General features: G+C 62.6%; 2 protein-coding genes across 3 annotated transcripts in view; one reads left to right on the top strand and one right to left on the bottom strand.

The window, feature by feature from the left end:
• RNF123 (ring finger protein 123) overlaps positions 1-25399 on the bottom strand; it is a 25949-nt gene extending 550 nt beyond the window's left edge. Inside the window, exons 1-37 of one of the 2 annotated variants that reach the window (XM_090284760.1) lie at positions 25319-25399; positions 23553-23830; positions 23194-23308; positions 20424-20503; positions 20198-20292; positions 19788-19842; positions 19595-19680; positions 19259-19345; positions 18976-19043; positions 18696-18821; positions 18224-18338; positions 18034-18138; positions 17490-17615; positions 17272-17364; positions 17128-17201; positions 16264-16381; positions 16004-16103; positions 15740-15801; positions 15528-15599; positions 15193-15313; positions 14504-14605; positions 13246-13352; positions 12789-12987; positions 12317-12462; positions 11934-12017; positions 11148-11255; positions 7578-7755; positions 6682-6756; positions 6443-6530; positions 6256-6343; positions 6086-6170; positions 4731-4870; positions 4436-4624; positions 4281-4356; positions 3991-4075; positions 351-493; positions 108-202 (exon numbers count right to left, since the gene is read on the bottom strand). In XM_090284760.1, coding sequence (XP_090140886.1) covers positions 108-202; positions 351-493; positions 3991-4075; positions 4281-4356; positions 4436-4624; positions 4731-4870; positions 6086-6170; positions 6256-6343; positions 6443-6530; positions 6682-6756; positions 7578-7755; positions 11148-11255; positions 11934-12017; positions 12317-12462; positions 12789-12987; positions 13246-13352; positions 14504-14605; positions 15193-15313; positions 15528-15599; positions 15740-15801; positions 16004-16103; positions 16264-16381; positions 17128-17201; positions 17272-17364; positions 17490-17615; positions 18034-18138; positions 18224-18338; positions 18696-18821; positions 18976-19043; positions 19259-19345; positions 19595-19680; positions 19788-19842; positions 20198-20292; positions 20424-20503; positions 23194-23308; positions 23553-23634 — 3768 coding nt within the window. In that variant the 5' untranslated portion in view covers positions 23635-23830; positions 25319-25399. The remainder of the gene's footprint in view (positions 1-107; positions 203-350; positions 494-3990; positions 4076-4280; positions 4357-4435; positions 4625-4730; positions 4871-6085; positions 6171-6255; positions 6344-6442; positions 6531-6681; positions 6757-7577; positions 7756-11147; positions 11256-11933; positions 12018-12316; positions 12463-12788; positions 12988-13245; positions 13353-14503; positions 14606-15192; positions 15314-15527; positions 15600-15739; positions 15802-16003; positions 16104-16263; positions 16382-17127; positions 17202-17271; positions 17365-17489; positions 17616-18033; positions 18139-18223; positions 18339-18695; positions 18822-18975; positions 19044-19258; positions 19346-19594; positions 19681-19787; positions 19843-20197; positions 20293-20423; positions 20504-23193; positions 23309-23552; positions 23831-25318) is intronic. The other variant, XM_090284761.1, reaches the window with a different exon arrangement.
• On the top strand, positions 3-3217 carry AMIGO3 (adhesion molecule with Ig like domain 3). Its single transcript, XM_090284762.1, has one exon. It carries the CDS (start codon positions 1182-1184, stop codon positions 2697-2699), a length of 1518 nt encoding a protein of 505 aa, XP_090140888.1. The 5' UTR covers positions 3-1181; the 3' UTR covers positions 2700-3217.

Genomic DNA, 25399 nt, shown 5'->3' with positions numbered 1-25399 from the left:
CGGGGGTTGGTGGCCCGGGCAAGTGAATGAGCACTAGTGTATGTAATGTACACACAGTTGGGCATTCAGGTGACAGGTGTGGCCCTGTATGCGGTGGCCCCACTCACCAGCGAGGCAGCTGCTGCCTGGGCAGATGCAGAGGTCAGGTGTGCCAGCATCTGTTCCACCTGGGCCAGCTCCTCAGCACTGATGTAATCCGGGTCTGGGGACGGTAAGAGGTGTCAGGCCGAATGTGGCCCTAGAACCAAGTACCTCTTGAGTGCCCCCAGCCTAGGAATTCACTCTCTTCGAGACTCATGGCCTGACCCAGCCCCGAATCCCTCTTCCCTGACCCACCCTGGCCAACTCACAGCTCTGTAAGGAAAAGCGCTTCCGGTCAGGAACAGGCAGGGCAGTGCCAGGGACGGGGGGTTCCGGCTGCCCCAGGAGATAGCATATAGAGCGGAGCTGGAAGCAGGGATCTGCCAGGAGCACTGATGTGGCTCGCTCTGTCCTAGTGGGGGAGGGGGCAAGAGCATAATTATTGGGGAAGGGGAGGAGTGACGATCCAGCCTGCCCCGTATCCCCGTTTCTCACCTCTCAAAAGGCCTAAATCCCAGTAAGGACTCAGCCCAGGTACCAGTTTTAGGGGGCTCAGGGGCGCCACCAGAAGACCGTGCAAGTCCACCTGCCCTCTAATACACATGAATCCTTCAAAAGAAGCATTAGCAGCTTAAGGGCTTGCTTCCCAGCTTTCCCTGCTACTGTTCAGGGAGGTGGGCGCAGCGGGAACCTGCATGCCAGGCACAGGCTGGGGCTTTCGGGCCAGAGCTGCACCGCCTCTGGCCGCAGCGCGGGGGCCCTTGTTTGCTGGGGGCGTGGCCGTCCCGCCCCGTCCAGCAGGAGCCAATGGGAGCCCGAGGCTCCGCCCCTGAGTAATCGCGTCCCAGAGGCTTCAGGAGCTGAGCGTTCAGGAAAGCACTCGGAGAGCTGGGCAGACACAAGAAGGGATTGCTGAGCGGAGCACGGCCCCGGCTCACGATCTGCACCTGGGGAGCGGCCGGCAGTGCGGGGCAGAGCTCGCATCCTGCCTCCCCCCGCATCGGCCTTTCAGCACCACACACGTTGAGCCAGAGCGGAGAGGGAGAGTCCCCGAGCTGCGCCCCTCAGAGCTCCCGGTCCCACCCGGGGTCATCACTGCCATGGGCTGGCTGGTGCTGCTGAGTGCACTGCTGAGCACGCTGCGCGTCGGATCAAGCGCCCTGGACTCCGAGGGCTTGCCCCTGGCGGCGCAAAACTGCCCCTACAAATGCATCTGCACTGCCGACCTGCTGAGCTGCGCGGGCCTTGGGCTGCAGGACGTGCCGGCCGCGTTACCGGCGACGGCTGCCGACCTCGACCTGAGCCACAATGCACTCCACCGCCTGCAGCCTGGCTGGCTAACGCCCCTCTCCCGGCTGCGTGCCCTGCACCTAGGACACAACGAGCTGGAGGTGCTGGGTCGCGGGGTCTTTATCAATGCCAGCAGCCTGCGGTTGCTCGATTTATCATCGAACGCGCTGCGGAGGCTTGGCCGCCATGACCTCGACGGACTGGGGGCGCTTGAGATGCTGCTGCTGTTCAATAACCGCCTGGCACACTTGGACCAGCTTGCCTTCCAGGGCCTGGGCGCGCTCCGCCGGCTCTACCTGGGCTGCAACGAACTTGCTTCCTTCTCTTTCGACCACCTGCACGGTCTAAGCCCAACCCACCTCCATACTCTGGATCTCTCCTCCAACCACCTGGGACAAATCCGCGCCCCTGACCTGGCCGCGCTGCCAGCCTTTCTCAAGAATGGCCTTTACTTGCACAACAACCCATTGCCCTGCGACTGCCACCTCTACTACCTGCTGCGGCGGTGGTACCAGCGGGGACTGAGGGCTGTGAGCGACTTTGCACACGAGTACACGTGCCTGGCTTTCAAGGTACCCACATCTGGCGTGCGCTTTTTTGAGTACAGCCGCATCTTTGAGAACTGCTCGGTTACCCTGGCTCAGGGCCTAGAACGGCCCGAAGAGCAGCTTCAAGTGCAGGTGGGTCGGTCCCTGAGGCTACACTGCAACACCAGTGCCCCCGCCCTGCACGTTGCCTGGGTCTCCCCACAGCGGGAGCTGCTGGTGGCGCCAGGATCCCCCAATGGCAGCATTGCAGTGATGGGCGATGGCAGCTTGGCCATCAGCAATGTGCAGCCATGGCACGAGGGTGTCTTTGTGTGCCTGGCCACCGGCCCCCACCTGCATCACAACCAAACATATGAGTACAACGTAAGCGTGCATTTCCCGCAGCCTGAGCCTGAGGCTTTCAACACCGGGTACACCACGCTGCTGGGCTGCGCCGTGGGCCTGGTGCTGGTGCTGCTCTACCTGTTCGCACCGCCCTGTCCTGGCTGCCGCCGCTGCTACCACCGCACTTGCCCCTGCCGGCCCCGAGCACCCAGCCCGCTCCAGGAGCTGAGCGCGCAGTCCTCGGTGCTCAGCACCACGCCGCCTGACGCACCCAGCCGCAAGGCCAGTGTCCACAAGCATGTGGTCTTTTTGGAGCCAGGCAGGAGCGGCCTCAACGGTCGTGTGCAGCTGGCAGTAGCTGAGGACTTTGATCTGTACAACCCCGTGGGCCTGCAGCTCAAGGTTGGCTCCGAGTCCACCAGCTCCACAGGCTCTGAGGCGCTCGTGGTGACCTAGGCTGCTCGGGCCCCCTCCCAGGCCCCTGCCCGCCTGCTGCTTGCCCTGCTTCCCGTTGCCGTGCAGAGTACTGCCAGATGCGGGTGGGAAGCACGGGGCTGGGCCCTCCGGAGCCCAGCGTGGGCCTCCACCTGCACCACAGCAGCCCCACTCACAGGGGCTGGTACAGGGCTCGGTGTCCCCCGACCGCTCTCCTGCCTCACCTCAGCACAGGGCCTGCCTGTGCCCTTGTCCCTTGGGATGTGAGGATGGGAACCGAGCCCCATCTGGGACAAGCCCGTGCCTTAGAGCCCGGCCACCCTCAGGGGCTGCGGCTGCTAACCAGGAGTGGTGGTGAAGCGCGGAGGCATAACCGCTTTCCCTTCCCAAGGAAACGGCAAGGGACTGGGCGTCGGGGCAGGGGGAGGGCTCCAGAGGAAGACCCAGCCCCTACCCCCGGCTGGAAGGAGGAAATGAGCCCTCCTCTGGGGAAAGGATTCTCCACAAACCAACAACCGACCTACTTCCAGTTTCCCAAATCCATACATGAGGCTCCTCTGGAGACCCCTGGGGGCCTGTCCTGGGCCCAGCCTGGGTGGCCCTGCTCCCTCTGAGGCCAGGCGCATCACAGGCCCCTCTGACGGCAGAGCCTCTCCCATGGGCTCATAAGACAGCAGTAAGGGGCACCGCGGCTGTACGCCCCCAGCTTTTCAGCAGTAAAAAGCCTGCTGAGCAATGGCCAAGATGGGAGGGCGGAGCCAGGACTCGCTGTCCCTAGAGGGTAGAAGCCTCTTAAGGGCTGGCACTGGTCTCAGCCTAATGACTTCATATGGATCTCACCCCTCCCATGCAGGGAGGCACGGAAGGGGGGCTGGGAACCCCTCCTGCACGGGGGCTAAGCTGGGGCCCCCTGAGGGTCCTGAACCTGGTTGTCACGCAGCTTCTTAATAAAGGCAGGACGTGCTCACTGCAGGAACCTCCGCAGACCAGGCAGCAGTGTGTGTGCGCTCAGCCCTTGGTCCGTGCAGTGCTGCCCTGGACCTCGCACAATAGGCCCAGAGTCTCGGCTCCCCTGCCCCTGCCTGAGGCTCTGACCGTGGGCCGGGGCACCCTGTGCTGCTGGAATCCCTGATTCCCCTCCTCAGCTGCTGCTACTGCCGCACCTCAGACCTCTGCCTTCCCTGTGCCTCAAAACCAGATCCTGCGGTCCATTGTAGAGATGAGGAAAGTGAGCTGCAGGGAGGCCCTGCCCATCCCCAGCCCCCGGAGACTCGTCCAGCTCCCCCAGGGGCCCATAGTCCCTGACACTCACGCTGAGGCTGGGCCCTGCACCAGGAGCCGCACCAGGATGCCTGTCACTGCCACCAGAATAGGGTAGTGGTCCACGCTCTCCAGACCTACAGGGAGGGTGGGAGGGACATGAGCTGCCTGCAGCCTCCTGGCTGGGGCCATCCTCCCCACTGTCCTCCCCACAGAGGGGCACGCTAAGGCTGGAGGAGCTGAGCCCGGCTGCGCCAGGACAGAGTGGAGAACCAGGAATCACTGCCCCTGACAGAGGAGCAGAGACCTGGGGTGTTGGGTGCTGGGCACCTAGGTCCTCACCAGGCAGCCACAGGGTGACCACACGGTCAAAGAGGTTCCTCTCAGCCGTCACCCGGTTCAGCACCTGGTTCAGCAGCTGTGAGGGCAGTAGACCGTTGGTGGCTGGGTGGGCTCACCCCAGGGTCCCACCCGCTCTCCTTGCCCTGGGGACATACCTGTGCTAGACGTCGCAGCAGCATCTCAGAGGTAGGCTGGGTCCAGTCGAGGAACACCTCGGGCACCAGTGTGATGGTCATCTCCAGGACCCGCAGCAGGCTGACCGAGAGGTCAAAGCAGGTGGCACACACCTTGAGTTGCCGGGTGTCCACAAAGTTCCTCTCCAGGCGTTCAGCGGCCTGCTGGATCTGAGCCACCGACGGGGGACAGACAGTGGTCAGTGGCCTGGCCACACCGCAGACCATGCCTCGCCCTCTGCAACACGCTGGCCCGCCAAGTCCCACCACGACCCACCTCCTGGATCATGCCGATGAACTCCGAGAAGGCCCAGTTGAGCTGGTTGAGGACGCTGTTGAGGAAGCTGGGTGCCAAGTCAGGGTCCTGGCGCAGCAGGTCCGCCATATGCTGCTGCAGCAGCGTGGAGGGACAGGGCTCTGCGGGGGCATCGGGGACTCTAGTCAGGGGCCCCGCCAGTCTGTTCTGTCTTCACTTGTTGGGCCATTGGTGTAAGGACAGAAAGGTGGCTCTGGGAAAGCTCAGATCATGAAGGCAAAGGGGCAGAGCTAAATCTGTCCCCTGCCTCTGCTGAGCAAGCTACAGGTCAAACTTGTTTCCAGCCCCACAGTCCCCCACCCCCCCGCCCCCAGCCTGAGCCTCAGCAAGTCCTCAGTTACAGGCCCTTCAGGGAGGGCTAGACCTTGACAAGATGACCTAGACCCCTCCTTGCTCATCTCAAGGCCAGCTTCCTCTGAGCCCTGCCGTCCTCTGCTGTCCTCTGCTGCCCTTGGCCTGGCCTTGGCATGCGGCCGAGTTGGTGGGCGCCAAGTCTGGGCTGACAGGCAGCAGTAACTAGAGCCCTCAGCCGCAGCCTGGCTGGGCAGACCTCCCACTCCCCGTGTAAATCAATAGCTCCCGCAGCAGCAGGACGCAGGTCGGCCCCACTGCCGCTCTGCACTTGCGGCTCAGTTCCACCCTGGAGACAGGACCAAGGCAACTGGCAAGGACTCGCTGTGTGACTTTGCACAAGGCACTCACTGGCCTCTGGGGACACCCTTCAGGCCAAAACACTGCCCACAAAGGCAGAAACTCATTGTGTGGCCCAAGGAGAGCGACCAGGTGGGGTGAGTACAGTGTGTTGCAGGCAGACTGTAAGCAGGACTACCCACGACCCTGGGCTAGGTTTGGGAAGGTCCTTGGTCCGCAGGCTGTGCTGGACCATGGAACACAGGAATACAGCCCCTGCTTCCAGGAAGCCCCGTGAATGCCCTTTGGAGCCCTGTCCAACCCCGAGTCTGTGCCCCAGGTTTCCAAGCAGATGGCAAAGAAGGGGCAGAGGGACATGGTGCTGGGACAAGGATGGAGGTCAGGGTCCTCGCTCTGCATAAGCTGTCAGCAGCCTGTAAAAATGCTGCCCCTTGTCACTGTGACCCATGCAGAGCTCCAGGCCCAAAGGGCACACGAGGGACTGGGGAACAAAGGGTCCCAGAGTGTCCTTGGGCTGGAAGGACAACGGAGAATGAAAACTCCACGGGACAGACAGGGAGTTTGGGGCCCAACACAAGTCCCAGAGAAGGGCTGGAAGAAGTGGAAAAGCCTGAGGCCAGAGGGCAGCGGGCAAAGGCCACTGCTTGCCCGAGCTGGATACTCACTCTGGAGGCTGGGCAAATTGGTGTCCTCAGGTTTGATTTTCAGCAGGTGTGGCAGCCGTGTATAGCGGTACCCGAACCCACAGCCCTGGGGTAGGGTCAGTGGAAGTCAATGGAGTAGGGCAAGCCTTTGTTCCGCCAGCCACAGCCACCTCCCCTCCAGCCAGGCTTACCTTCCAGAGCCGCACCAGGATCCAGTTGGTCTGGGCCCAGGGCCGCTGCTCATAGGGAGCCAGGAGGCTCCTCACCATGGCAATGCGCCTGCAAGGCAAGGGTGGCAAATACAGGGTAAGGCTGGGCATGGTGCTGTGAAGGGCAGGGTGCATGCCCCCCCCCCCCCCCCCCGCAGCCCCCACTCACTGCTCCTCAGGAATCCGCTCCACGGCCCGCAGGGAGTGTGGGTAGCAGACGTAGCTGGCCAGGGCCTGCATCAGCGAGTCACGGATGTCTGCCGGGACAGGCCAGGCCTCAGCTGGTGCCCAGCATGAGCCCTGGCCCCCATGCCTCATGGCCACCTGGCCAGCATTTTGTGCAGAAAACAGGCAGCCAGAGATGCCATCCTGTCCCCACCCCCCAGAGTCCTCTGTAGGGCAGCTTACCAGTGCCCACGATGCGAGTGTCGGCAAAGTGTTTGGCCAGGATCGCAGCCAGGCGGGTCAGGGTCTCTTCATAGCCTGCAGGGTGGGGAGTAAGAGCTGCTGGCTGGGAGTGGGGGCTGCAGAGGTAGGCACGTCCCTTGTCAGAGCGGGTGGACTTGGGTAGTGGGCGCCAGAGCTGGCTCTGAGGGTCAGTCTGGGCCTGAGCTGGTGTCTGGGGACTTCAGGCACAGCATTCACTGACAGCTGGTGAGAGGCTAAGGCACAGACTCGCTGTGGGGGGTCAGGGCGTCCTGACAACAGTTCTGGCCGGGCCCAAACCCAGCTGAGCACACACACCTGCTGGCTCAGCAGCTAAAGCCCCTGGGCACCCACAGCGCCCCTCTGAGCACAGAGCCTACACCTAGGTCCGGGGCAGGGCAGAGGTGGGCCAGAAGCTTGATAGCCCACAGCGTGATCCAGACATAAACCACCCAGCCCAGCCCGGAACCTGGGGGGTCTGCGAGGAGTCGGGGCTCTTGTGTGACACCCAGCAGAGCCCCACCCACTGCTGTGATCTTCGGAGACAAACCACTGCCCCGCACAGCTGCCACACCCTGTGGCAGTGCCAGGGCGGCAGGGTGAGAGGCCAGATGGCTCCTGGCCACAGAAAGTACCCAGTGGGAAGTGAAAGCAGGGACCCGTTGTGTCTGGTTCTGCGGTGCCGGCACCGGGCAGGGCTCTGCGCCACGTGGGCATTAGCGAATGCTTGTCTGATGCGGGCAGCGCGGAGCGGGAGCTGCCCTGCCTCCTCCCCAAATGCATGCGTGCTGCTGGCCCACGATGGCTCAGAACAGGACTCCGTGGGCCCGCACTGAAGGCCCTTTTCTGCCCCCTCCCAGCCTGAGTGGGCCCCTCACCTGGGAGCTCCTCCATGCTGTGCACTGGGCCAAAGTAGTTCTTGAGAGCACTGTAGCTGTTGATGGCCACGCTCAGGTAGAACTCGGGCATGAAGGCGAAGAGAGGGCCCGTGCGGTCGCCATGCTCAATGGTCCGCAGACAGACGCGCAGCAGCCAGTAGATGTCCAGCATCTTCTCCTGTGGGAGGCACACAGGGCTGCCGGGCTGGCCACAGTAAGGGTCACTGTGGGCATAGCTCAGTCTGGGGGTCAGGAAAGGCCTCCTCGTCACGTGACGTGAGAACTGAGAGCTGACCCCCGGGAGCCCAGTAGTGGCTCGGGCAGAGATGAATGAGTACTCGGCACGCAAGAGGGGCACCGCTGGCCTGGAGAACTCTGGCCTGCTTTCTTTTTAAAGGCGCTGAAGGTTTTGAGTGAGAGGGTGTTGTGTGACCGCAGGTCTGTCTGGAGCACCGCTCAGTGCAGAAGGGGCTGCAGGGGCAGCGAGGAAGCCACAGCCTCGTCCACGCCCAAGGCAGCAGACAAAGGACTGGGTGGCTGGGAATGGGGACACACCGACAGACTGTGGGGTAAGGGGACAGTCGCACCAATGGGGCAACATTCCTGGGGGTGATGGAGCCTCCATGCAGGTCACAGGAACTGGAGGGCGGCATTGAGGGCGAAGAAGTGTGGTCTGGAGCCCAAAGGGGAAGCTGGTGGGACAGAGGCCCCAGGAAGCAGACAAAACCATCAAGAGCCACGTTGCCCACAGCATGGTTCCCAGTCTGTCAGGATCCCACAAAGGGGACCAGAACTAGGCCCCATGTCCCACCCAGACCCAGAGCACCCACATCTGCTGGGGAGGAGCCGGAGCATCTGGGCTGTACTGCAGCTCCCTGAGGCGCCCTGAGACCGGAGAACCCGAGGAGAAGGGGGAGCAAGAGGTCAGGCGGTAGGCCCGGGCCTGGGCGCACACGTGGCAGCGGGCCAGAGGCCAGTGGGGGCCGCGTCTGAGGGGGGACGGCAGCGGCACCGGTGCGGGGCTGCAGGGCTGCTGTCCCGGGGGTGGAGCTGTGTCCGCGAAGGGGTGGAAGCTCGAGAGAGACCTTGCAGGACTGTTTCGGAGAAGTGGAGGGGCCTGTGCTGGGCCAAGAGTTAAGGGAAGAGGAGGTGCTAAGACGCAGCAGGAGGGAGAGTGGGGGCTCTAAGGGGGTGCAGAGTCAAGGCCGGGCATCGCGGGCCTTCTCCTCCGCTGTGGGGATAAAGCGCGTGAAAGGAGGCAGGAGCGTGAGCTCCGAGCGGCAGGGAGGAGGGTCCCTCAGCGGGAGGGCGGTGTTGTGACAGGCCCACCGCGGATGATGTCAGACTCGGCGGAAAAGAGCGAAGCTGCGCCTCTAACAGTGGGGACCAGGCGGGGGCGCCCGCGCTCAGCACCTGTGCCGCAGAGGCGTCCTCGGGGCTCCAGCCAGAGCCGAGCATCAGGAGTAGGAAGTAAGCGGCATTCAGGTTGGAAAGGAGGGAATAAAATGATCTCTGCACCGAGGGACACTATCCACAGAGTGCAAAGGCAACCCCAGAAAGGGAGAAAATACTTGTAAATCATAACCTGATACAGGGTTAATATCCGGAACACATAAAGAACGTCTGCAAGTCAGCAACAACAAAACAAGCAGCCTGATTTAAAAGTGGGCAGGTGGACTGGTACAGGCCAGCAGGGACGTGGACAGGCGCTCAGCGTCATTAACTGTCACAGAGACCCAAACCAGGCGAGACGCTGCCTTACACGATCAGAGTGTCCCTTATAAAAGATAAAAATTAAAAAGAGTGACAAGTGTTGGCAAGGATGGAAAGAGACCGGAACTCTATGTCCTGCGGGTGGGCATGAAAAATGGCACAGCCACTGGGATGACAATGTGACAGTGGGGCACATCTGCCAGCTGGTTAAGGCTTACAGGCCCATATCCTGGGCCTGGCTCCACGCAGCGGCTCCAGCGCGGCCGGTATGTATGGGACATGGCAGTTCCTCAAACATTTTAAATAGCACGACCAACCAACCCAGCGATTCTGCTTCTGAGCACATACCCCAAAGCATGGAATACAGGACCGTGAGGAGATAGCTGCACCCCCACGTCCACAGCGGCGTTATTCACAACAGCCAAAAGGTGGCAGCTACCCATGGGCCCATCGGTGGCCTCGAGGGCACGTACGACGGGACATTACTCAGCCTTAGGAAGGACACCAACATGGGTAAACCATGAGAAAGTCATGCTAAGTCGAGTAAGGCCGTGACAAAAAGCTCATACTGTGCATGATGCCACTTAAATGAGGTCCTAGCGCAGTCAAGTTCATAGAAAGCAGAAGGGCGGACACCACGGCGAGGGGAATGAAGGGTTAGTGAGTGTAACTTCCAGTTTGGGAAGAGGAAAGTGTTCTGGAGCTCTGTTTTACAGCGACGTGAATACATTACTGAACTGTACGTTTTAAACGGTTAAGAGGGTAAGTTGTATGTTGTGTTTTACTGCAATTGTAAAAAAGGGCCGAGATGGTACACTTTATGCTATGGATGCTTTATCACAATTTAAAAAGAAGAAGGCGTGAAGCTGGGGAGGCGAGGCTCCAAGGAGGCTGCGGGAGGGAGTGGCCCGACTCCTGCAGACAGACGTGGACAAGCTCGGAATCATGGTGGCGGGAGGCATGTTCCCCACCCCCCCCAAGTGTTATCTTTTCAGGCTTGAAGACAAGGGGGTCTGAGCAGGAGAGAGAGGAGGAGCTGAAGGATGGGGGAGGAGCCACCAGAAGAAAAAGCAAGTAGAGATGGCAGGGTGGGGATGGGGACACCAAGGGCCTTGATCACCGGGTTAGGGGAGGGACCTGCCCAGGGAGGAAAACAGATGCTGATGTGGCTGGGGAGTGTCCCAGGGCACTCACTCATGGAGGAGGGGCCGGGACAGGGAGGAAGAGAAAACAAGTCTGGAGGGTCGGGATCTAGGGGGTCTGAGCACGGTCAGAGGGAGCGGGCACAGCCTAGTCTTTCCGACTCACTTCTGAGTGTCCCTAGTGTCAGGATGGCACCTGGCACTCTCCAGCCTCTGGGCACGTGTTATTGAGTAAGTGAGCCGGTGAATGAATAGATAACAAGCCAGTGGCTTCAAGGGCGGGAAGATTCTGAGAGAAGGAGGTGCAAAGAGCAGAGGTGGGGCTCAGGAGAGGCCACACAGCCCCCGATGCACCAGGAAGGAAGGGGGTGCGGCTCGGGAGAGGCCACAGAGCCCCTTGGAGGCAAGGGGAACTCAGGAATCTGAGAGGAGGAGCAGGGAGGAGAGGCAGGTAGAGACAGACTCTATTAAACCCCATGGTTTATGAGCTGGATGGGACTCGGGGTTGGTCTAAAATGATATCTACTCAAGTTCACGGCTCATGAGAGGCTCAGGGGACGTGGCGTGGGGTGGGAGGAAGGAGGGTGAGGGTGGGGAGGGAGTATCTGTGTGCTAGAGGCCCAGGGCAGCGGGGGGCAGCGGGGGCTGCCTGACCCGTGACTAGTCAGTGAGGCTGGGGAGGGCAGCTGCTGCTGGCCAAAGCCACGCTGCTCACCTGGGAGTAGATGGTAGCGTGAACCCAGGCGAGACGGCGGCTCAAGTGGTCCAGCTTTTCTGAGAAAACTTTCTGGCTCTTGGTCAACTCTGCAAGGATGTCCTTTCTCTGCCACCCAAGGAGAAAGGATGATCGGGACATGGCCTCACGGCCAGGCAGCCCTGTAGGGGCCCCCCTGGTGCCCGGGGCCGGCAGAGGGCTGGGCAGCCCCAGCTCCTCTCTCCAAACCCTCCCCTGCCTCTGACCCACTGGTCAGCCTGAGCGAGCCTCGGAGCAGGCCACGGTCGGCCCCTTGGAACGCAGAAGTGAGATGCAGCTGGGGGTCTGGGAGTCCCTGGCTGGACACCCCAGGGACTCTGATGAACTGCAGACATCTGGAGGCAGGTGGCCTGCCAGGGCGGCCCCGCCTGGGCATGCTTGGCCCTGCTCCCCGGGCTGGGTGAGCTACAGGAGGGGCTCCCGGGGCCTGGGGGAGCCGGGGCCCACTTCCTGCTGACTCCGCACGCAGCCGAGGAAGCGCTCAGTGTCAGATCCATAATTGATGAGCAGAGTGGGCGTGCTCGGCACTCAGCCGGCCGGGCGGGGGCACCTTGGCACAGGCCATGCCCAGCTCTGGTGCCAGCCCCGCCTCACTGGCCCGCTATGGTCAGGGTGGGGGTGGGGACGAGAACAACTACTGAGGTCACCCGCAGGGGCAAGGCCGGGCCAGATTTTCTCTGCAGACTACCCTGGGGACCCCAAGTGGGCAAGCTGCCTCTCTGCCCCACCCCTCCCCCCAGGCCTTACCCGCTTAGGGCACCGGTGGAGCTTGTCCTCTGTGTTCCTCAGAGCCATCGCATACTCGTTGACATCGTCCGACACACCCACCATCTGGAACAGTGGACGCCGCATGTCTATGGTGACCTCACCCAGCTTTCTCCAGACCCAGCCTGGACCAGCCCGGGGAAGCCCTGGTGAGGCCCAAGACCGCCCCCGCCCCCCGAAGCCAACCAGGTCGGGCCTAAACAGCACTGGCAGGAACCAGTCTTGCCGTGGCACATGCCCCCTGTGCAGGCATGCCCAGCCACCCCTGCAGACCCGGGGCCCGTGTGAGTGCACACGCACATGCACACACATGCATCCAAACATGCAGAGCCACATGCCATGCACTTGGACCCACGGGGCGAGACCTTGCCCAGCTGCTGGTGGACGCTGAGGTTGTACATCATGACGGCGCCGTCCAGGACTTCCAGCAGGGAGTTCTCCGTGAGAGGCTGCTCAGGCTCCTCGGGGGGCCGCCCCAGAAGCAGGCCCTCGTTCCAGTGGCTGCCCTCAACTGGGGGGGGGAGCAGGGGACAGAGTCAGGAGCAGGGCCACTCCCGTGGTCTCCTAAGCCTGTGGAGCCAGGACAAGCCTCACAGCAGGAGGAGGAGGCCCTCTCCTCTCCTAGGAGAGCCTGGGGGAGGGGCAGGGGAAGGTCCTGCAGCTCCGGGATGATGTCTGTGGCATCGATTTTCTGCCTCAGAATGTACTTCCCGTGCCCTTGAGAGGCTGCCAGAGGACCGGCAGGGGAGGGGTGTGTACCCTGGCTTTGCCCGGAGTGGGGAGCTGTACATGACAGAGGACCCTTCGGAGCCATGCCCGGCCCTGCCCGACACCTACTGTCCTCACGGGTCCTCTGCTCTGCGCTCAGCGTGCGGACCTTCACTTTCTCCGAGGCGCTCAGAGGCCGCCGGGGGGTCATCAGGCTCACGGCTGCGGTGCTGAGGAAGCGGTTGGCCCGGCCCAGAGTTGGGGAGCTGAGCCAGCCGGGCCGGGGCAGGGGCAGCGCGCCCCCAATGGCCAGGGCCTGCACGGGGCGCTGTGGCGGAGAGAGGAGGCCAGGCGCCACTCATTTCCCTGGGACCCAGCTCCTCTGGGCTCCCGTGACTCCGCGGGGCTAGGGCTGGGGCTGGGGCTGGGAAGGGAGGGTTGTGCCTCCACCCATGGCAAGGGTCCCTGCCCTCTGGGTAGCCCCTTGCCTACATGCAGGGGTGGCCCTGTGTGACACCCCTGCCCTTAGGAGAAGGAGACAGGGACAGCCCGGCTCGAGGCCCCCTGCCTGCCCCTACCGCGGCACCTGGGCCGCAGCCGGGGACGGCTCCTCGTCCTCATCCAGGTCATCCATGGTGGCTGCCTGGAGCTCCAGTGGGTCGATGAGGATGTTGGCCTTGGAGGCAAGGTCATCTGGGAGGAATGGCAGGAGGGTGCTCAGTGCAGTGGAGGGGCGAAGGGTCGCCACGGGGCTGCCCAGGACTGGGGGAGAGCCCCGCCGGCTGGGCAGGAGGCCTGGCAGGCCCCACCCGCCACACTTGCGCCTGCCTTCCTGTGAATCCCTGGGACCTTCGTCATGTAGACTTGGCAGCAGGAGGCACCCCCATCACACCCTCCTTGTCAGTCCTTCTGTCTCTGCCTCCTGGGGCCTCAGTCCCTGGCCCCCGACCTCTCTGACTTTTCCTTCCTCCTTCTGCCCTACGGCTGCCCATGCCTCTGCTCCCCTCACTTGGCACATTCCCTAGGGGCCCAGGCCTCACTGCCGATTGCTCCCACCTCTGTGCTGACAACCGACTGCACCGTCTCCGCCTCCAGGCCAGGCCTTGGTCCTGGCTATATCCCTGGGCACCTCAAACACACCCAGCCTGTCATCAGCCCCCTCCTGCAGCCCCTCTCCCCGATGGTGTCTGGCAAGAAGCCTAGGGACCTGGGGTCCTCCTTAACTCCTCCCCTTCACCCATGCCCCCCTCCACACCTCCTCTGTTGCCCAGACAACCAGCCACCCTGTCTCCTTTCTTGGCCTTTGCACCCCATTCTAAGCACCGCAGCAGCCCGAGGGAGCGTCTTACAACGCAGACCCCCGACCCCCCGCTCCTGCCGAGTGAGAGGCCCACCCCCGCCCTCAGACCTCACTCCCCCTGCGCCCGGCCTGGCCCTGCCTCTCCGCGCACCAGCTGCTGCCCACCTGTGCGGGGCTGTGCTCTCAGCCCTGCGCACTGCAGCCGCCTGCGCTCACCCCAAGAAGCAGCTCAGCAGCAACGGCACACGTACCCTCCCGTCCTGGTGACCTCGCCAAGATTCAGTGGTCCCCTCTCTATCAGCACACCCGCCCCCACTTCATTACAGGGCTCCCAGGCGTCCCCGGGGGTGGGTGCTCATGGGAAGGGAGAGCTGGACCCAAGACCAGAGGCGGAGTGGGCCCATCAGCATCTCACGGCCCCAGCGGGTCCAGACTCGTGCGCCCTCCAGTGGACACAGGACAGCTGCGCACACTCGGCAGGGCTGGCTCAGAGAGCGGCCCCCACCCGGCCGGACCTGCTCACTGCCCACAGGCCTGCACTCACCTTTAAGGGTCTTTCGAAGGTGGGAAAGGAGGCCTCCGAGGCGCTGCTGGTCGAAGTAGTCCACTTTGCCGTTATAGAAGACCTGGGGCGGGACGTAAGCCTCTGCGAGAAGTTGGGAAGCCGGCAGTTAGAGCCCGGCAGGAAGGCCTCGCAGAGGCCGCCCCCCGGCGCCGGTCACCCACCCACGCAGGCACACAGCCTGGCCTCCTGCCTCCTCTGCCCGCCACCAGCAACTACACAGCTTGGGATGAAGGGGGCGTTCTCGGTTGTGGGTCGCTCCAAGGAAAATGAGTGAGCCCTGGGCCATCCCTGTGGGGTATCTCCCAACATAGGGCTTCCCCTGACCTTTGAGGACCATGTCCCACAAAATCACAGGGCCCTGGCATCTCCGAGCCCAACCAAGGCATCCCCTACAAAGGACTGCACAGAGGGCTGGGCAGGCTGGGACCGATGAAAGGAGCCCGTGGGGACAGTCAGCACAAACATGGGCCCGGCAGTCCTAGAGTGCAGGGCTCCTGCTGCCGCAGCGGAGAAGCCACCTGTAGGTGGGGTAGGACTCACTAGGCAGAAGGCCTGGGACAGCAGTCCCCCGCCCCCACCCTCAGCTCAGCACCCCGCACCAACACGAGAGCTTGCCCTGTGCCTGGCTCTGCCCAGGCTCTAAGACTCGAGGCCCTGGCCCCACTCACCTTCACTGAAGGAGGCATGGGGGTTGGAAGCCTTGTACTCATCCCAGTAGTAACGCAGGGCAGAGATGAGCCGGTGCAAGAAGCAGACCATGTACTCAGGCGGACAGAGCAGGGGTATATTCTGTGGGCACAGGGCGGAAAACACGCGGCTGATTCAGCCCAGAGCCCTGCCCATTCCTCACCCAAGGCCTGCCCCAGGGTCAGGCGCTGTGCAGGGAGGGCGGAGGGCCAGCGCCAGGTAGGAACGAGGCAGGCAGAGAGGCAGCGGCAGCCCACGATGCAGACCCTGCAACGCAGCCAGGGGCCCGTGGTGGGAGGGGCTGGTGGACACCTACCCCCCGGCTGCTGGCATTCTCCTGCAGAAACTTTCGGAACTTTGTCAGGAAGATGTACCTAGAAGCTTCACCCTTCAGGAGAAGGAAAAAGGAAGCTGTGGTGAGCTTAGGACCGAGGCCCCAGACTGGACTAGCTCAATGCCATGCCTGAGCCCGGATCTGCCATGGGAACCTGAGCCAGGGACCCACACAGGTGCCTGAGAGCCACTCACCCCATTGTCATCTTTATTGTTCAACAGCAGCTTCAGGATCTGGACCTGCAGCTCTTCCACCACTGGGGGTGAAGTGGGGAACAGGAAGTGAGCCCTCAGCAGGGCCCTGCCCTCGGGCTCCCAGGGGTAGGAGGGGGGAGCAGGCTTGGATGGGGCTCTACCACCAGGGACCCTGAGCCCAGCCTGGGCACGGTCACTACCAAGTGCCCCCAAGTACACATGCGCACACACCCACCAGCCCACCCAAGCCCAGGCAGGCCCGACCTTCGATGCGTTTCTTGAGCCTTTGGCAGCCCCGCTCATAGGCTCGCCTCCGCAGCCGCTCCTCGGCTGTCTCATCCTTGGCCTCCTGGCCGTCCTTGCCCTGGGCAGGTGCAGGGAGGGAAGAGAGCAGGGCTAGCCCGCCGTCCCCAACCTTGGGCCAGGGCTGAGGACCCGGCCAACCTGCGGAGTGGGAGTGCCGGGGGCTCAGAAACCCTGGGCCGGCCTCCCTTGGACCCCGCCACCCCTCCGGGCCCGCCCACCTCCCTGCCGGAGCGCTGGGGCCACCAGGTGGTGGGGATGAGCTCCTGCAGGCCAGCCTCCTCCACGCGCAGGGGGCTCTTGATGTGGAAGAAGACCGCGGACCGGAGCACGTCGAAGCTATATAGCTAGTCAAGGCAGAGCTCTGCTCACCCAAGGGCACCCCACCACCACGAGTCCTCCCGGGGAGCCCAAAATCTGCCTGCCTCCGACAGGCTCACCACAGCGCGCCCACCCCTCGGGTACCACTGCCGCTCTGCGCCTGTCTCTCCGTGAGCCCCGCAAGGGCTGTGGCTGTCAAGCCTCCCAAACCCGACCCCCAGCAAGTGCGGGGAGTCTGGAGATAGGGCCTGGTGGCCTCCCTGTCGCCCAGCTTTGTTTCTGTCTCCTGGAGGCAGAAGACCCCAGAGAAAAGGCAGCTGCTAGCACAGGCTGCCCAGCCAGGGGCCCCAAACTCCTCTCTCCCTCCTGTTCTATTCGAGCATTCTCAACATTCTGGGGAAACAGGAAGAGCTGATTTCTAGAAGATCTCGGGGCACCCCTGACCTGGGACGCAGACAGAAATGCAGTGTGCCCCAGGGGCTGAAGGGGCAGGCCCTGGTGGTGCCCGACACCTCTGTGTAGCCCCGGTCTCCAGCCATCTGGAGGCCCCTGCTGGGGCTGGCCGGCCAGCCGGGGCCTTTGCCCTGCCCTCCCTGCTTTGTAGAGGTGTGGGAGGGCTTGTCCTGGACCAAGGACTCACATACTGGATGGCTCTGGTCCTCCTGAGCCTCCCTGGGGACCCCTGGCCAGAGGCACACTGCCCCCCGGCCTCTGCTGACCGCAGAGGCCACGTCTGGCCCACCGGGCAGCAAGGGGGAGGATACAGAACGTGGTTAAGCAGAAACTTGCGGGACTTCTCATGCCTCAGGATGGCGATGGTGAGCCGCAGGTAGCGGATCTGTGGGGAGGGGGTGCTCAGAATGGGCAGGTGAGGCCCAGGGGCTCAGGGCAGCGACACGAGCCCCCACCTGCAGGCTCAGGTCCGGGACGATGGGCGAGAACCGGTACAGCCGCAGCAGGGACATCATCAGCTGCTTGAGGCAGTCGTGCACCTCGTAGTCCTGGGGAGAGACGCCAGGCTGCACACCCACCGGGCCCAGGGCAGGCCCCCGGACAGCCGTTTCCTAGACCCTCCATCCCAGGGGAGCCCGACACCCTGCCTGAGGCCCAAGCCCAGGAGCCTCACCTCCATGAAGAGCCACAGGAGGTCCAGGACCTGGCGCACCACGGCCTGCGCCTTTGCGGGGGTGCCCACCTCCATGACGCCCAGCAGGTAGTTCGTGAGCACGGCCTCCACCAGGTACACCTTGCGCTGCTCCAAGGGCGGGCACTGGTGAGGTGGTGGCGCCCGGGCCGTGGCACGTGGCCAAGGCCACAGGCAGAGATGGGCCCTCGGGCCCCCTTAAGCAACCTCAAGACACAGACGCGCCTTCTGGGGTCTGACTGAGACACAAGGGCAACCGCCCCACAGCCCTGCTGGCGTGGACCTGTCACGGCACCTGCACTGTGCCCATGCAGTTCCCCTGGCCTTTCCCCCCAACCTTCTTCCTAGGACATCCCCTGAGACGCTCAGCTGGAAGCGTCTCCTCCTTTGCTGGGTGACAGCCTCGAGGCCTGAGGGTTCTGGTCACACGCGAAGGGGCAGAGCTCACCCACCTGGGCACCCCCCCGCCCCCAGCACAGACACCTCTACCACGGCCTGCCTCTTCCGCTCCCACAGGCCCCCTCACCAGCAGGGGAGCCAAGCGATGGAAGATGTGGGCCAGCGTGAGCAGGGCAGTGGGCTGGCCCTGCAACTGCCACTCAGAGCTGTCCTTCTCCACCAGCCGCCCCTCCTGTGGGGGGTGGGGGGGAGGAGAGGACTGTGAGGGCAGAGGGCGGCCGAGGCCCCCGGCTCCCCCAGACCAGACCCTGGCTCACCACGGGGTCCAGCTCCACGCTGAGCACCGCCCGGAAGCAGCCCAGCAGCTTCTGGGCGCGCGCCAGGTCAGCATGCGGCGGGTCCTGCAGGGGCCGGTAGCCCACGACCGGGTAGGTGTCCCAGAGTTAAGCCAACACTACTGCATCTGTGGCTCGGGCACCGCTGTGGCCCCCACCCCCGCCACTGAGGCCCTGAGGGGGGCCTGGACTCCAGGGCACGGCTGTGCAGTCCGACGGCCTGTGTGGATCGCTCTTCCACGCACTCTCTGCAGCGTGACACTTCCTTTGCTACTCTGCACTCTTCGTCAGTTCAACTGGGACGATAATGGTGCCCCCTCCCAAGGTGGCTACCAGAACTGCTGTCCCCGGCCCCCACCAGAGCAGTACCGCGCTCACTCCTGGGCAGGGAGCCCCCTCTCGGCTTCCCCAGGCCCTTCCAAGCAGCTCCACAGGCTTCTTCCCAAAAGGATATCGCAGAGGACGGCTGCCGAAGTTGAAGGCCACGGACTCCTTGAAGGAGAGGCTGATGGCTGGGAAGTAGGCCATGCCCGGGCCCCGGGATAAGTTCTCAAAGGCAGTGCCCAGCGACACGCCATTCCTGGAGCAGAAGGGAGGGCCTGTGAGCCAGTGCTAAGGTCCCTGTTGGGGCCATCCACCCTTGGGCCGCCCCTTACAGGGCCTGGGAAACTGAGGGCAGCCGGGGGGGGGGGGGGGCCCAAGGCCAGGTCTGTAGAGAGGGGCAGGAGACTCACAGGTAGAAGGACAGAGTGCCATCGTCCAGGTCGATCAGGCAGCTCACGATGTCCCCCGCGGCCCACGCCTGCCAGGGGAGGAGGCCTTACTGATGCGCGGCGCGCGGGAGCCCGGCGACCTGCCCACTCTGCCCCTTGCGCTGCGTCTCCACCACCACCCAGAAGAGACCTGAGTCCCTGCCCTCTCCTGGGGCCCTAGAGTCCCCCCCAGCTGCCCAGTGGCTCCTGACAAGCTGTGGAAAAGGACGTGGGGCAGGTGGGCTGGGGGTGGCTTGGCCCTCACCTTGCCGTAGTTTGTCGTGGTCACATTCCACTTGCGCACCCGGTTGCCATCATAGGCATAGGAGTTATGTGTATCTCCGACCCCCTCCTAGGGAGGCAGGTCTGTGAGGTCCAGCGGAGGTGGGCCAGGGCGGGGCCAGAGCCCACCAGCCACCAACCTGGGACCCGCACCACTAGAGAAGGCAGCTGATGCTCTGAGGCAAGGAGTGAGGGCTGCTTTGGGGCTGGATTGCCCTGCAGTGGGTGGGACACGTTCCTCCTCCAGAGGGCCGTCAGGTGAGGGCCTGGGGGCTGCAGCAGGGCGAGACTTCCCTGGGAGGCCCCCTCCTGCACGTACCTCCTGATTGAAGCGGCAGTTGATGGTGCACCAGCCAATCTGCATGAGCCCCTGGGAGGAGATGAGCACCTCGTAGAGCCACTTCCCTGAAAAAAGCCAAGTCAGGCCCAGCAGGTAGACAAACTGCCTCCCACCTCAGGCCTGGGCCCCCAACTTCCTCCTGACTCCCTGGGCCACGGGGGCAGGGTCTCACCTTTGTACACGCACGTGGTAGAGCGGATGGTCCCGAAGTTGCTGTGCCCAATAACCTGCGTGATGGGCAGGGGTGGTGAGCCTCCGCATGGGCAGAGGGCCCTCTGAGGGGCGACAGCCCGCCCCCAACCCAGCCACCGCGGAGGCGTGGGCTGTGGGCCTGTCATGGCCAGCACTGCACTGGGCCTGAACAGGAGCCGGGCCTGTGTCAGCAGGGATGCTGAGCCAGGAGCATGATGGGAGGGGCTCCTGGCTATGCTGGGAAGAGCCTGGGGCTGGAGCACCTCCTAGAGGGTTTCCGGGCTATGTCAGGGGGGTCTGGGGGCTGAGGACTCAACGGGCCACATCAGGAGGAGCTTTGGTCTGTCAGAGGGGCTCAGCCCCGAGGCCCCAGGCATCGCCCTCACTCACCCCTAGGAGGTCATCATCCACCAGAAGAAGCCCTTCAAAGCCTCCTGTGTGGTCCAGGACCACAGTGGAGGGGCCAAGCCGCCCTTCCACCTGCCCTGCAAAGAGGGGCGGCGGGGGTGGGATCAGACAGCGCAGGGGGTCTGACAGGCGTGCACAGAGCACCCTGAGTGAGCTCATAGGGCAGCCCCCAGGGCCCGCCAGTCCCAGCCCAGAAGCTGCCACATACCCTGGCTCTCCTCATCCTCACTGTCCACCTGTAACAGCTGGTCCAGATGCTCTGGCAGGTTCTGGAAGTTCAGGGGCTTCCTGAGGAGAGCAAGAGGTTGCGAGGGGCCCCAAAGTCCTTGAAATCAGCCAGATGTCACTAAACCCCTCGCCTATTCCCTGTCCCCTGAGCCTCAGGGGGTGGCTGCCTAGACTCCAGAAAAAGGGTTGTGCCTAGTCCTAGGTTCTGGCAAGCTGGGGGTCAGAAGGCCAGATTATCTGCTAAACTAAAAATTATGACCAGTCCCATTTGGTGCACCTCTGGACTGTTTAAAAAAAGACAAGGAACAGGTACAAATGACCCGTGGACACGGACGACAGGGCGGGGACAGACTGTGGGAGAGGGGGTGGGCGGGGCAGTGGAGGGCAAAGGGGGAAAAACTGGGACAACTGTAATAGAACAATTAAAAAAACAAAAAAAGAGAGCCCTCTCTAAGCCTTAATTCTCTCGTCCGCAGAAAGGAGCAGAGCCGCACGCCAGGAGCGCTGCGAAGGCCCCGGGGAGAGTCAGGCTCCCCGCAGAGCCCACAACCCGCCCCGCTCTCGAAGGGGGTGCGCTGGTTACGCCTGGGAAAGGCAGGCTAGGAGAAGCGCGGGTCCCTGAGGCAGCTGCTCTCAAGGACAGCGAGTCCAGCCCTTGGCCCCAGCCCTGAGGTTCCATTGGGAGCAGACTCCCAGTCGCCTCACCGCCCCGCCAGGGAAGCCTGAGTGATGAATCAGACATGTCCCGGGGGTATGCAGGGCTCGGCCTTCTGTGCTGCTGGCTGGCTGTGCTGTACCAACCTGTACAGGCCAGTAGAGCATGTGGCCTGCCTATCTGCCACCCAGTCCAGGCAAAGGGCTGGGAAAATCTGTCTGAGTGACCCCGTCACCCGCCCAGCATCCATGCTCAGGGCAGAAAGGGCTCTGTCTCCTGTCGGCCAGCTCTGCCCTGAGTTCAGCTGCTAAGAATAGCGGGGAACAGGGGGTGGAAACTAGCAGGTCTCGGGCAGAGAAGAGGCCCAGTGCCCATCTGGATCCAGGCCACAGAGGGCCGGCACCTGCTCTTCCACCTCCAACCCCAGCTCCCACCCCATTCACCTGACTAGAAAGCAGGGTCTCGAAGGGGGCATAGATGGGTCAAAGCACCCGCTCTCTGGCAAGGCAGCTTCAACCCAGGCTCAGGCTCAGAGACCACATGGTCCCCCAGCTGGGAGCTACGACTGACCCTGAGCTGCAGAATGCGGAGACGAGCCAAGCTGCCTCTCTGTAGAACGATGTGGGGGTGGCCATATAACAGGGTGCTCTGAGAGTAGTGGTCAAGGCTGCAGCCAGGCTCATCTCCGAGCACCCCAGTCAATGATCCAGGGATTAAGGAGGCTTCCTCAATAGTTCTTCCTGGCCCACACTTGGGAGGGCTGCCCTGGTCTTGTGCCTGCTCGCCAGAGCAGCTGTGGGCAGGCGACCTGAGACTCAGCTTCTCCAAGTGCCTGTAGCACTGCCCATCTGGCCAACGCTAGCACTGCCTGCCCAGGTCCTAGCCCATGGTTCTCCATCCACACGGCCACTGACTGATGGCCCTGCCACCTGCTCTTTCTCCTGGCAGCCATAGCACCAGCGGCAGCAGGACCATTTGTGGTATCACATGAAGTAGGGATCAGGTGGCCCTGGGAACAGGCCAGGACTGGGGCTGGGGTGGAGGTGGGCAGTAGCTCTCCAGAAGTAGGAACCCCTTGGCCACCACAGCCATTTAAACGGAACAGGTGGCAATGCTGTCCTTTGTGCCTGCCCAGAGAGCACGGACTGTGAAAGACAGAAGACCCCAGGCTAGCAAGAGGCTGAGCAGTAGGGACATCCGGGCCTCCTGAGCATAAGGGAGTAGAATTTGCAAGAAGTAATTTAGCAACAATCTTGCAAGTGATTGCAGTTCAAATATTGTGCCACGTGAGTCCAAGCCTGGGCTCCCTCACAGCGTTGGCAAACGCTCCTCCAAACCAGGGCATGGCTAAGGGCTGACTCCTGACCCTAAGAGACACCCACCAGGATCAATCTGGAATGTAGTAAAACACCCAGGGGATACCGTCTGATGACAAAAATAGGAATTAAACTTCTATATAGTTTTGGAGGTGAGGGATATGTCTGTTATCTTGATGATAGTGGTTTCACCAGATATTAAAACACTTTAAATATATGCATTTTATTATACTGATGGTAACAAAAACTTTTTTAATTTTTTAAAAAAAATTTTTACACAGCATAATCCAAACTACACAGGTTGTGAGATTAAAAAAAAGTCCTGCCCAAATAGTTACGCAAGAATGAGATGACAGGTGCTTTTTCTTCTGCTAAAACACACTTGTAGCTTTGATATGAATTAAACTTAAATGCATTAAACTTGCAAGGAAAAGGGGATGGTGAGGTTTGTACTTTATAAATTCAGGCCAAGGCCACAGGGCCAGGCCCGGGAGAGGCGTGGGCAGACGCCCACAGGACCAGGTGCTGACTGTGGTGTTGAGGCTACGCTGAGTGCTGACCGGGCACAGCCCCTCTGACCCCCACAGCTCCCTCGGAAGGAAGGCACTAGCACTGCCAGAGGAGAGAAAGAATCGGGGTCCAGGAGGCAGACATTCTGGCCAAAGGTGTCACAGCCAGGAGCAGGAGTGAGAACGGAACCGGGTCAGCCTACTGAGAGCCCAGGCCTCCCTCCCCACGCACGGCCTCCAGCCTCTGGTCTCCTACGCCCCAGGCCATACCTGCTGGTGGCTGCGGTGGGTGCGTGGTCCGGAGAGGGAAAGACACGGTGCAGGTAGTCATCCAGTAGCTTTTCATGCACAATGCCTGGGCCGCGGGTCAGAGGGGAGAGAAGGGCTGCACAGTCAGTGCATCTCAGCGGCTGGCCCCCAAGGCTCCTGGTCCTAGGCCAGCCACGGGGTGAGAAGAGCAGTGATATCGGGGGCACCCCTCCACGGCCCCTGGTGGAGAGGAGCTGGCTGACAGGCACATGGGTGCAGCTCAGCCTGAGACTCACTGGACGGGGGACTTTGCTGCCTCTGTCTCTTCCTTCTCCTTCCCTCAACATCAGGAGCCTCCTCCCAGGCCTGCCGGCGCTTACCTGTGACCCTGGATTTCTCGGCGTCTGAGGTCAGCCTATAGTTCTTGCGGGAGAAAGACACGCCGGCCCCCTTGGATGCCATTCTTCATCTCTTGTGAGCAGCCAGTGGTCCTGGGGGCTGAGCCAGAGGCGGAGGCCGTCTCCGAAGTCAGCTGAGGGCTCCCACACTGACCGCGGTCCTAGGGTGGCCGGAGGGCTTGGGAGTGGGCAAGGCCAGGTGTACGTACACTCACACACGTACTGACGCGAGGCAGAGGAAAGCAGGGGCTCCCAGCTTCCTGCACAGGGAGGGAGGGTATGTAGGACCCCACGTGACAGGGCCCCACAGAACAGGTGCCAGATATATGTTTGTTGGACCAAGCTAAATGCCTCAACCCTGGGAAAATCAGTCCAAAGTGTCCAAAGTGAGGTGGCCTAGGAGCAGAGCCTTTATATCCTTCTCAGTCCTGAGCCACAGTGGGTCCAGCTCATATCCAGAAGCTATGACATACCCTACACCACACTCCCCCAAGTGTAGTCCACCCCCCGGGGCTTGGTGCCATCGTCAGCTACAAGTCCTGCTGATACCCAGGGCCAGGACCCTCCCTTCTCTCGTCCAAAGTTCTGCTCGTTTTCTTGTTCGCTGCCCATCAGAGCGCCACCCTCGCCCCGTCCTCATGGCAGACCCTGCTGGCCTCCCCACTGCCTTCCATCCCTCACCGGGGCCACCTCACTGCCTAAAGCTGCCCTGTCCAACACAGTAGCCACCAGCCACATGTGGCCATTCTAATTTGAATTAAAGTTTAAAATTTTTTTTAAAGTTTTGTTTTAGGAGAGAGGGGAAGGGAAGGAGAAAGAGAGGGAGAGAAACATCACTGTGTGGTTGCCTCTCGCACGCCCCCAACTGGGGACCTGGCCCGCAACCCAGGCCTGTGCCCTGACTGGGAATCGAACCGGCGACCCTTTGGTTCGCAGGACGGCGCTCAACCCACTGAGACACCAGCCAGGGCAAAGTTAAAACTTTTTCACATTCCATCTCTCCATTATATTAGCCAGATTTCAAGGATTCCGTGGCCACATGTGGCTAGTGGTTACTGTACTCCACACTGAAAATACAGAACACGTCCCTCATCCCAGAAAGTTCTTCGGACAGGCACTGGTTTAGAGCCCGGCCTGCCGGCACTCCCCGAGCGCTCCCTTCTCTGCAGCCCAGCTCCTCTCTCACCCCCAGCAGCTCCTCGGCGCCCAGCACACGCCCTTGCCCATTCCTGGTCCGAACCACGCCTGCCCCTCGGGAAAGCAACTCTCCCGCCCCCCACGGGCCCCCCACAGACCCCCCACAGGTGTCCATGACCACGGCCCCTCTCACACCACAGCAGGAGCCGGACAGATCAGATGCGGGCAGTCATGTGGTCAGCAAACCTTCCAGACTTGCACTCTGGGTGTGTCACGTGCTAAGGACCCAGGTGAGAGGCGGACCCTGACTCGGGGGCAGGGGCGGGGGGCGGCAGGGGGGGCGACGGGCGCCCTGCCGGGCCCCACCGGGAGATCCCGGGTCGGAACAGAGCCGACCGCACCTCGGAGCCCAAGGGCGCGGAGGGCAGTGCATGTCTCCCCCAAGTCGCGTCCGCCCGGCCCCAAGATCGGGACGCTCCTCCAGGCCAGCTCCGGCCCGGGGCCCCGCACCACAGCCCGGGACACTGTCGCACCAGCCCGCGCTGGCCGCGAGGGGAGCCGGGGGAACCCGCCCGGCTCGGAGCCTCGGAGCCGGGCCGCCCCTCACTCACCCCCAGCCTCCGCCGCGGCGCCCGGCTCACAACATCCGCCCGGACTCGGCTACGGCGCGCGGCCGGGGTCAAACCAGGCGC

Source organism: Furipterus horrens, unplaced genomic scaffold (assembly GCF_987537825.1).
Source record: "Furipterus horrens unplaced genomic scaffold, mFurHor1.1.pri manual_scaffold_7, whole genome shotgun sequence".
In the NCBI taxonomy this organism is placed as follows: Eukaryota; Metazoa; Chordata; class Mammalia; order Chiroptera; family Furipteridae; genus Furipterus; species Furipterus horrens.
Note: the sequence above shows the minus strand (reverse complement) of the source record. Positions and strands in the feature narration are given on the sequence as shown.